At 37.9% G+C, this 12,102-nt stretch overlaps 1 protein-coding gene across 1 annotated transcript in view; it reads left to right on the forward strand.

The window, feature by feature from the left end:
* LOC124789746 overlaps nt 1-12,102 on the forward strand; it is a 257,297-nt gene that overhangs the window by 112,129 nt on the left and 133,066 nt on the right. Inside the window, exon 7 of the mRNA XM_047257199.1 lies at nt 85-254. Within this exon, the coding sequence (XP_047113155.1) occupies nt 85-254 (170 nt within the window). The remainder of the gene's footprint in view (nt 1-84; nt 255-12,102) is intronic.

A 12,102-nucleotide genomic window follows, 5' to 3' on the forward strand; every position in this document is an offset into this window, starting at 1 on the left:
ACTTTCTGTACTGTTCTGTGAATCTTCTGCATACTTAGAACTTATATTTTGTTTGTTACTAACATTCTATAATCTTCATTTCAGGAACAGAAAGTTAATAGTGTTCCTCCCCCATTGACATCGATGAAGCTGTATCCGATGTTGAGTTATTTTAAAACATATGAAGACTATAAAAAAGTACTGCTGCCTTTAATGTTACATGATGTATGGGAATCAATAACCAAAGATATGGAAGGAACAAAGAATGCTGGCAGGTATTAATTTTCATTTCTTCTCACTTAAATACTACTACTGATGCAGTGAAATTACTTTTTTTTTTTTTTGCGCTATTGAAATATCAGTTTGTTAGAAATATGTGTTGTTTGTCTAATTAATTTATGTAATTTAAGAAAAGAAAAGAAAAATGAAGTATGTGAATATAGTTGTTTCTCTGTAATGTATATAAAAGTGTTAAATACTACTAATCTTAAATAATTCCAATTCCAAAGAGCTGGTGCTCATAGTTGGGAATATTACTGAACTATGAGTTTAATAAGTCATGGTTGCAAACTGCTAACATGATTTCTTTACAGAGAAATGGAAAAACTGGTAGAAACCAATCTCAGGGAAGATTAGTTTGGATTCTGGAGAAATGTAGGAACACACAAGGCAATATTGACCCTGTGACTTATCTTAGAAGATAGGTTAAAGAAAGGCAAATCTAGCATTTGTAGACTTAGAGAAAGCTTTTGACAGTTTTGACTGGAGTACTCTGTTGGAAACTCTGAAGGTAGCATGGGTAAAATACAGGGAGCTAAAGGCTTTAAAAACTTGTACAGAAACCAGACATTAGCTATGAGTGTTGATGGGCACGAAAGGGAAGCGGTGTTTGAGGAGGAGGAGGGGGACACAGTTGTAGCCTATCCTCAGTGTTATTCAATCTGTACATTGAGCAAGCAAGAATTAAAGTTCACAAAGAAGCAACAAAAACTTTGAGATTTGCCAGTGACATAAATCTATCAGAGACAGCAAAAGACGTGGAAGAGTGGGTGAAGGGAATGGATGATGTCTGGAACAGAGGATATAAGATGAATATAAACAAAAGCAAAAAAGGATAATGGCATGTGGTCGAATTAAATCAGATGATGCTGAGGGAATAAGATTAGGAAATGAGACACTTAAAGTAGTAGATGAGTTTTGTTATTTGGGCAGCAAAATAACTGATGATGGCCGAAATAGAGAGGGCATAAAATGTAGACTGGCAAGAAAAGCGTTTCTGAAGAAGAGAAATTTGCCAATATCGAAGATAGTTTTAAGTGTTAGGAATTTTTTTCTGGAAGTATTTGTATGGAATGTAACCATGTATGGAAGTGATAACATGGACAATAAACAATTTAGACAAGAGGAGAATAAAAGCTTTTGAAATGTGGTGCTACATAAGAATACTGAAGATTAGATGGGTAGATCACATAAATAATGGGGAGATACTGAATAGAATTGGGGAGATAAGAAGTTTGTGGCACTATCTGACTAGAAGGAGGGATCGTTTGGCTGGGGACATCTGAGATATTGAGGTATCACCAATTTAATATTGGAGGGAAGTGTTGGGGGTAAAAGTCATAGGCAGAGACCAAGAGGTGCATAAAATAAGCAGAATTAGAACGATGCAGGTTGCATTAGTTATTTGGAGATTAAAGAGGCTTGTGCATGATATAGTAGCATGGAGAGCTGCACCAAACCAGTCTTTGGACTGAAGACCACAACAACGCAGCTGTACATATGTGTATATCAAATCTTTCTGCTGAAATGAAAAATGCTATAATGTAAAACATCCAATGGTATAAAGAATTGTTCTCTTTTTTCATAAAATGATACTGTGGTTAGTGTTACTGAAGAGCAATGCAAGTACAGAAAAATTGGGTGGATTCTTAAAATGTTATGGATTTGTAGTTGGGTCATTTGTTGTTTCCTTTGTTATATGTGTTTTGCTCTGTGTAGTTAGTAACTGGAATAGTTGTTTAGATTATTAAATAATCTTTTCAACAACAATGATCATTTGATGCCCATGTGGGACAAAGGCATCCTTCAGACTTCTCCATGTATTACAAGCTTCAGCTGCATGCATCAGCATTGCCCCTCTGAGTTTTCTAACATCGAGCAGCCAACTTCCATTGGGTTGTTGTCTAGGTTTTATCTCTTGGAGGATAATAGATTACTTTCTTCTGGAAGTCTGAGCTACATCGCCTTTCTCATACATCTTGCACATCAGATGGAAGAGTTTTGTCATGGCTGACTCTCCCAAGGCTATCAGTAGTTCTGATGAAATGCCGTCTAGTCCCTGGGCCGTGTTTCAGTTTAGGTCTTTCACTGCTCTATCAAATTCTTGTTGCAGTATCATATCTTCCATCTCATCTTCATATATGTCCTTTTCCAGTTCTACAATATTGCTCTGAAGTTCATCTTCCTTTTATTGACCCTCTATCTACTCCTTCAGTCTTTCAGCTTTCTCTTATTTGCTTAGGGCTGATTTCCCATCTGAACTCTTGATATTCATACAGTTGCTTTTCTTTTCTCCGCGGGCCTCTTTAATTTTCTTGCCGGTGGTATCTTTCCCCTAGTGATACATGCTTCTAAATACATACGTTTCTCCTCTAGTCATTCCTGCTTAGCCATTTTGCCATTCCTGTCAATCTGATTGGTAGATGTACTAATGTGGTGGATGTGGGCTTCACGTCAATCTTGGCTATCAAATGCCGTCACTGTGCTGTTCGTAATACCTTGCGCACATTCCTATTTTCTTATTCATTATTAAACCTGCTCGTGCATTGCATTAGTGTTTCAAATGTACTCAGTAATATTGAGGTCAGATGGCTGGGATGGCTATGTTCCTGAAGCTATTCTGATACACACTGAGAAGATATGGGTTTTATTGAAGGTATGGATTGCCTGTGGCATGTTGTAGGCAGATAAATGGATGCCTATGATCAAAAGCAATAGATACATGTGTCATCGGCAGCGAGAGGCTGGCAAGTACATCGGGGCCTCATACAAACAACAGTCATAGAGAAGGCCTCTACCACCTGTCTGAAAGTTACCGTATTTACATGCAGGGTGCATCACCTTGCGTAGTTTTTTGATGTACTCAATCACCTGCCATTAGTGAGCAGTAATGTAACCTTTTTTCGATGCTTTGAACATCCAATAATGGTACTCCTGCTTGTGTGCTAATCTCTGTGCCCTGTAAGGTGTGGAGCAGAGATAAACCTGTGGTGTTGTGACTTTCATACACCATAGACAGGAATCAGATCTGAAGGTATGAACCACTGATTGTTGCTGTTCACTGTTGAATTGCTGAGTAAGTTAGTCCCATTGTGGCCCATCTAATCACTGGTATAATTCACTGTTATTAACACTTGACTCCTGTCACAACATATTAGATATAAATGAATGAAAGTAGCCTGTGTTGTCCCACCGAGGGCAGAGGCCTCCTACAACTAGGGATAGCTACTTTTTAGACTCACACGGTGAGCTAGTCCACATAAGCGGGTTCTGCACTTACCAATGCACACTAAGCATTGAATTACACTTGTTCACTTACTTGTGGTTCTAGTTCTTTACACTCCTTTCTGTTTCTGGCTATGCTGGTCCACTATCTTCCTGCTTGTTTTCTGAATAAGTCCGGCCATTTGCGTCTTGGTCTTCCTGGGAGTCTCTTGCCGATTTAGGGTTCCCATGTTGTAGCTCGTGCCATCCACCTGTCTTGTTGCAACCTCACCATATGGCCACCCCATTTCCATTTGGTCTTCGTGGCCTGTTGTGTCATGTCTATTGTTGCTGACATCTTTCAATTTGAGCTCTGTCATTGATTTTCCTACTCGGATAACAAAGAACAGCAGTACATTGATAGATAACTTTTTTATAGACCAAGATAAGTTTAAGGACATAAACGCTTATCCTGTTGAGAATGGTCTTTCAGATCATGGTGCACAGCTAGTTACAGTACATGACATAGCTCCAGGCAGTATATCAAATCAGACTTTCAAAGCAGTGCGTTCAATTAACAATATAAATATTGCAAACTTTAGGGAAAGCCTACAGCACCTAGACTGGGATGAAGTGCATAAGGAACCCGATGCAAACTTGAAATAGAACTTATTTCACGATACATTTTTTAAGGGTATTTGAAAATTGTTTTCCCAAGAAAATAGTTAAACATAATTCCAAGAAAACATATAAAAAACCTTGGTTAACTAAAGGAATAAGATTATATTGCGACTGTAAAAGAGAACTGTATCTAACAGCAAGAGGGAGTACTGACCCCGAAATTGTTCAATATTATAAAAACTATTGTGTGGTACTAAGAAAAGTTATTAAAAAGTCCAGAAGCATGTGTATCATGTCTGAGATCAGTAACTCTGATAATAAAATTGAAGCAATTTGGAATATTATTGAAAGGGAAACAGGGCAACCAAGAGCGCAGGAAGACTTTAGTGCCATAAAACTGAATGACAAATGCACTAATAAACAATCAGAAATTGAAAATATTTTCAATAATCATTTTTTAAATGTTGTGGAGAAAATAGGATCTAGATCTTCACTAGAAGAGGCAAGGCTACTAATAGAAGAGGCCATACCTGTGCAGTTTGAAACATCTGTAATCCCACCAACTTCTCCCTCTGAAATCAGTAAAATAATAAACTCACTGAAAAGTAAAAGCTCTTACGGAATTGATGGCATTTCCAGCAAGGTACTTAAAGCTTCTTCCCCACAGATAAGTAGGATTCTCAGCCACGTATGTAATAGCTCTTTGGAGCAGGGTGTTTTCCCTGATAGACTGAAATATGCCATTGTAAAACCATTGCATAAAAAGGGGGACACGTTGGATGTCAACAACTACCACCCAATCTCTCTTCTGACAGCTCTATCAAAATTTTTTGAGAACGTAATGTATTCAAGAGTAGCCTCCCATATTTGTAAAAATAAAGTACTAACAAAATGTCAGTTTGATTTTCAGAAAAGCATTTTCAACAGAAAATGCTATATACGCTTTCACTGATCAAATATTAAATGCTCTGAATAATCGGACATCACCCATTGGTATTTTTTGTGATCTCTCAAAGGCCTTTGATTGTGTAAATCATGGAATTCTTTTAGATAAGCTAAATCATTATGGTTTGAGGGGGGCAGTGCACAAATGGTTTAATTCATACTTAACTGGAAGAATGCAGAAAGTTGAAATAAGTGGTTCATGTAATGTTTAAAGAACAGCTGATTCCTCAAACTGGGGGGGGGCTATCAAGTACAGGGTCCCACAGGGTTCGGTCTTAGGTCCTTTACTGTTCTTGATATACATTAATGACTTACCATTCCACATTGATGAAGATGCAAAGTTAGTTCCTTTTGCTGATGATACAAGTATCGTAATAACATCCAAAAACCAAGAACTAAGTGATGTAATTGTAAATGATGTTTTTCACAAAATCATTAAGTGGTTCTCAGCAAACGGACTCTCTTTAAATTTTGATGAAACACAGTATATACAGTTCTGTACAGTAAATGGCACAACTCCAGTAATAAATATAGACTTTGAACAGAAGTCTGTAGCTAAGGTAGATTTTTCAAAATTTTTAGGTGTGTCCATTGATGAGAGGTTAAACTGGAAGCAACACATTGATGGTCTGCTGAAACGTCTGAGTTCAGCTACGTATGCTATTAGGGTTATTGCAAATTTTGGTGATAAGAATCTCAGTAAATTAGCTTACTATGCCTACTTTCATTCACTGCTTTCATATGGCATCATATTCTGGGGCAATTCATCGTTGAGTAGAAAGGTATTCATTGCTCAAAAACATGTAACCAGAATAATTGCTGGAGCCCACCCACTGTCATCCTGCAGACATCTGTTTAAGGATCTAGGGATCCTCACAGTAACCTCACAGTATATATATTCACATACAAAATTTGTTGTTAATAATCCAACCCAGTTCAAAAGTAATAGCAGTGTGCATAGCTATAACACCAGGAGAAAGGATGATCTTCACTATGCAGGGTTAAATCTGACTTTTGCACAGAAAGGGGCAAATTATGCTGCCACAAAAGTCTTTGGTCACCTACCAAACAGCATCAAAAGCCTGACAGATAGCCAACTAACATTTAAAAATAAATTAAAAGAATTTCTAGATGACAACTCCTTCTACTCATTGGCTGAATTTTTAGATATAAATTAAGCAGAAAAAAAAAAAAAAAAAAAAAAAAAAAACACTTAAACATTAGTGTCATGCAATATATTTTGTAATGTAATATCTTGTACAGACATCTTTTATTAACCTGACACGTTCCACATCATTACGAAGTGACGTATTCATGATCTATGGAACAAGAATTAATCTAATCTAATCTTGTATATCGAGGTGTTCGATATCCTGTCTTTCAGAGAGATGCCAAGGATCTTCCTCTGCATTTTCCTTTGGCATACCTGTAGAGTGTTTCTCTCTTTGGCTTTGAGAGCCTATATCTGACATCCATATAATAACACTGTAAAAACGCAGCTTTCGAGTGCTTCCATTTCGATCCTCCTATTCAGGGTTCTGTCGAGCTATACAAACATTTAAGGCCCAGAAAGCTTTCCAAGCTAAGGAAACTCTTAATTTTTATTTCTTTTTCCATTTTGGTGTTAAAGGAAATTATTTGGCCTAGGTATATGTATTGTGATACATACATTAGTCTGCCATCTTGCTTTGTATGTTAAGCTCCTGGACCATTGATTGCAGTTCCTTTGCAGTTTTGGTCAAGATGACTATGTCATCAGCGAACCTCAAATTTGTCAGTCTATTGCCATTGGGGCATATTCCGACTTTCTTATTCTGTTGTAGTTTCCTGAATATGTCCTCCAGTGTGCATGTAGATAGTTTTGGGGGAATGGAATCCCCTCGTCTAACTCCTCTTTCCATGCAGAAAAGTTGGCGTATCTTTTCCATTTTAACTATAGCGAAGCTGTTGTTTTGAATGTTTCTTAGTAATTGGATGTATTTTGCTTCTACTCCTTGGTTTCTTAGTGCTTGAAGTATGTTTGAGTGTTTAATAGTATCGAGTGCTTTGCTGTAATCAATAAAAGGAAGGTATATTTTGAGGTGGCAATCTTCTGATTGTTCTATTATGTGATAAATGGTTTGAATATGGTCCACTGTGCTATTCCTTTGTGGAATCCTGCTTGTTCTGAGGGTTGGTTGCTGTATAGTGTTTTTGTTAATTGCCTTGTTAGGATTTTTGTGAACAGTTTATATAGGTTAGGCATGTCATTTTTCGTACCTTTTTTGTGCAAAAGTACAATCGTACTTGTTTTCCACTGATCAGCTATGTCTTCGGTTTGTATGATTTTGTTGAACACTTCTGTGATGATTGGTTTAGGAGATCTTGGGCTTCTTTTAAGAGCTCATTGTATATGTTGTCTTCTCCAGGTGACTTTCCATTTTTCAATTCAGTGATAGTTGTTCTAACCTGGCTGTGTATTATAGCGGGTATGGTTCCAGTGGTGTTTGGGTCTGAATCGATAGGGTTGTGGTCTGTAGCTTTGTTTGGTAGAGAACTTGTGTATGTTACTTTGTAGAATTCCGTTGCTGATTTGATTATATCCTCTCTTATGTTTGGATGTTCCCCCACCTGATTCTTCGTTCCTAGTATCCATTGTTTCCCACCCTGGTCGATTATTCTCGCTTTTCTAATTGATTTGTTTCTTTCTAGTATTTGTTTTGTTGATGCTCATGGTGCTAGTGGATATCTTTCCATATTTCCCTTTTCCTTATTTTGTCTAGTTTTGCGTGTTCTTCTTTATTCCTGTCTGAAATATCTCTAGTTTTTAACATTATCGATCTGTGGTCGATTAGCTGTATGGTACTCTGACTTAATTTGATTTGACTTTTCTTTATTTGCTGTTTTTGCTTGTGTCCTTGTGAGCTTGGTATATGCATTTTTCTAGAGCATTATACATATCATGACTGCTTTGCTTTGTATTGATATTTGCTTGTTGTAGTTCCTTCTGTAGTTCTTGTTTAAATTTGTATGTGTTCAGTTTTTCTATTTCTGGTTTGCTTGCTTTTCCTACGTTTCTTCATTTCTTTGGATTTTTTATTTTTTCCCTCACCGTACTATGGTCTGTGCTAAATTTTATTTGTGAGGTTACTTGGAAGTTCTTTATTATGTTTTGTTTATCCATTAGAATGTAATCTATTTCGCTTTTTGCCTTGCCATCTGACAAGTCCCAAGTCCATATTTGGTTTTGATTTTTCCTGAAGAAGATGTTGGTTATTTTGTGTTCTTGAGCAAATTGTACCATTCTTCCTCCTCTCCTGTTCCTTGTTCCAAAGCCATGTGGTCTGACTGGGTCTTTGTCATCGTTACTGGGGGGGGGGGGGGGGGGCTGACTTTACTGTTGAAATCTCCAATTATTAGGTTTATTGGTGATCAATATCTCTTATAGGTGTCATCTAGTATCTCATAGAAATCTTCTAATTCTTTGTTGGTACTTGTTTCTGTTGGGGCGTATATTTGTATGATTGTTGTTTGATGACTTTGTGTGGTAAGTTTCACAGCTGCAATTCTTTCCAACATTCCCACTATTATGAAACTTCCTGGCAGATTAAAACTGTGTGCCGGACCGAGACTCGAACTCGGGACCTATGCCTTTCGCGGGCAAGTGCTCTACCAACTGAGCTACCCAAGCACGACTCATATCAGTGCACACTCCGCTGCAGAGTGAAAATCTCATTCTGGAAACATCCCCTAGGCTGTGGCTAAGCCATGTCTCCACAATATCCTTTCTTTCAGGAGTGCTAGTTCTGCAAGGTTTGCAGGAGAGCTTCTGTTAAGTTTGGAAGGTAGGAGACGAGGTACTGGCAGAAGTAAAGCTGTGAGGACGGGGCGTGAGTCGTGCTTGGGTAGCACAGTTGGTAGAGCACTTGCCCGTGAAAGGCAAAGGTCCCGAGTTCAAGTCTCGGTCCGGCACACAGTTTTAATCCGCCAGTCAGTTTCATATCAGCGCACACTCCGCTGCAGAGTGAAAATCTCATTCTGGACTCCCACTATTTCTTGTATTGATGATTTTAAGTCACTTTTGATGATGAAGCCTATCCCTCTTTGTCCTGGGGTTGATCCCTTGTAATACAGCAGATTGCTGTTTGGTTTCTCTGTGATGGCATCCCCTGTTTTCCTTACTTCGCATAATCTGAGTATATCGAATTTTATTTCTTTTAGTGAACTTTTGAGCTCTTCTTCTCTCTCTATGATTCTCAGCATTTGTAAGTTCAGTGTTCCTACTATGATTTCGTTATTATTACTCCGTGTTGGTCTGGTGCTCTTGACCATAGTTTCTTCTGTATTGTCTGTTGTTGTTATATTACATTCTTGCCCAGTGGTGTGTGTGTTTTTACAGTCTTTGGGCTCCATATCAGCATATTCCCTTCTTGTTTTCTTCTTTGTTTAGCGTAATTCCACACCACCTCTTGTTGCACTTCTTGTGGATCGAAAGAAGCGAAATCAGCATATTAATGTGTCCTTAGGCCAGAAATCTGAATTTTGTGTGATTTCTAGGTCTCCAAAAGGAATTCCCACCTTGAAGGTTTTTTTGTTTCCTAACGTGTGTAGTTCCTCATATTCTAAAGGTCCTGTTATTCCGCTCTGTAGCAGATATTTCATCACTATTTCATTTGCAGTGTTTTTCTTGAGATTGCCGATGTACAACCATGCTGTTTTGTCTTTTGCTTCATGCCCTCATTTTTTTAGTCACTTTTATGGTGTTCCTGTGGTTTGTATTTCTTCCTTCTTGTCTTTTTTTCCATGTGACAGTTTCCCATGGCTGTTACACCTGTTTATTTCCTTCGTTTTGGGTTTCTTCGTGTTGGAACTGCCCTTCCAGTGGTTGTGGTTGTTGTTGTTGTTGTTGTTGTTGTTGTTGTCGTTGTCGTCCTTTCCACCCTACTGCAGTTCCATTTTTATCTCTATTTTCCTCTGTTCCTATTTTTCTACCATCCCTCTTTCGTGTTTCGGTCCCCTTCTGCTGTGAGCGCATTTCCATTTCTCATTTTTTGTTTTCATTGTTGCTTGATTCGTTTTTGCTTGATTCTTGCTGGTACGTGCATCTGATTTTAAATGTGTTCCGTTTTTAACCTCTGTGAATTCATCTTTCCTGGTTTCCATTTCGTGGTTTCTGCCAGTAAGAGCAGCTGCCTGTACTGCTGTTCTGTGTTTGTCATTCCTCTCTAGTCTGGCAGATGTCTCCTCCAGTTGACTCTGCTTGATCTCAGTTTCCTGTATTTCAACGACAGACGTCGCTAGTTGTCCTGCTGTCCTTCTGTCATCTCCCTTGCATGTTTCATCACCGAGTACAACCTTAACATCTTCTATATGTTTCATGCATTTATCTTTATTGTCTCAGTTTTTAGAGCTTCAAAACAATTTCTGGCACTACTCACAGCTTCTAGAAGAACTGTCTTCATTTCTTTCTTCTTATAACCTCCTTCTGCTATTTTCTCAATGTTTTCGAGAGCACTATGGAGATGCTGTTCCGTTCCGTCCGCCATCTTGCGCATTAGACATATAATTTAGAAATGATGTCACGAAGCATTCCTGAAGACAAAGCAAGTGCTTTGACACTGATCATAGAAATGAAAAGGTTATTGGAAGTGAAATAATAACATAAAAGAATAAATAGTTTTTGCTCTCTGTAATAGGATTTTTTTTTTTGGCTGAAATGTTTGCTTTTGCAAAAACTTCAACAGTTCTCGCTGCCCACAGAATAGCCTATGCTTGTATTCTTCTTTTGGCTCTAAGCTTCCAGCAAATTATTGTTTCTGTGGAGAACCAGCCAAATTTTCTTACTGGTGAAGACAGTGCTTCTTTGATTTAAGATATTTCTTGGCATTAATTTCTTTTCGCTTCCAGTATGATAACCACAGAATCTGAAAAACATTTATATCAAATCTGTAGCATGTAAGTCATGATTAGCATACTGTAGCACTTTCTCCTAGGCATTCATCTCCGTGCAACCCATACTTGACAACATTATAGACAGAACTGACAAGGCACTTAGTGTGGAAGTAGAACCAAAAAATTGTGTTTTCATTTTACAGGAATACTTGTTGTGTGGTCGAAATATGTTGATGGTTTTTCTTCTGATCTCTATATTACCAACTTTAGCTAGTAGACAAACAGATGTTTTTCTTTTCTCTAAGATGCTAGGTCTCATAGGTGATTCCTGTGTTGCAATACATCACACATGTATGATAGAGACCATTCATCTATGCAAGAGTGACAAAATGCGAAAGGTCACTGACTTCCTCTTGCTGTCAGGCTTTGGTAATTTATTTATTTACAGTTACTAGAGCTAGGGCACCGTCACAATAATTTCAGTGATAGCACTCCTTTCTCCTCTCTATTATTTCCCATAATTTCTTTAGAATGCACCATGTGTACACCTTTTTGTCCTTTAACTTGCAAACACCATGTATCACAATTAATTTGCACTTCACCTTAACACTCATACTCGGCCCAGCTCCTGCACCAAACTATATCCTCATATACCAAACTCCACAAATGCTTGTTTTCTGACGTGTTTACTTAACTTGTGTGTTGTCCCTGTGTTCTTGAGCTGATCAGAGCTGGTCTTTTAGAACTTCATATATGAATTCAGAGCCAGCCAAAATTTTACTACCTGAGTTGAGTAGCACCTGTTTGCCTTTCCATATACTTTTATGTTAATTAGGATTGACTTACATAAAGCTCTCCCTCTACAGTTTCCTCTTCTAGTAAGTCTTTTCTTAACATCTTGTACAGGTTTCTGTCTATTTAATCCTGCTGAAGTGACATTTTCTCTCCATTCCTTTGTACGACTAAGTGTCTCAAGTTTCTCTTGCCCTCTTGGATTACTCGCTTTTCTCCTTGGCTCTTTACTCCCTATCTTGGTACCCTTGGCTGTCCTGTAATTTTTAAACAGCTCAGTTTTTTCTCATCATCGTCATCATTTATTGTGTAGACCGGTTCCTCCATCCTATAAAATATTTTAATTGCATGGTTCTCATCCTTTTCTTCCTTTTTCACTACTTCTCTTGACATTGTAACTAATTCATTGTC

This window comes from Schistocerca piceifrons, chromosome 3, assembly GCF_021461385.2.
Source record: "Schistocerca piceifrons isolate TAMUIC-IGC-003096 chromosome 3, iqSchPice1.1, whole genome shotgun sequence".
Taxonomy (NCBI): domain Eukaryota; kingdom Metazoa; phylum Arthropoda; class Insecta; order Orthoptera; family Acrididae; genus Schistocerca; species Schistocerca piceifrons.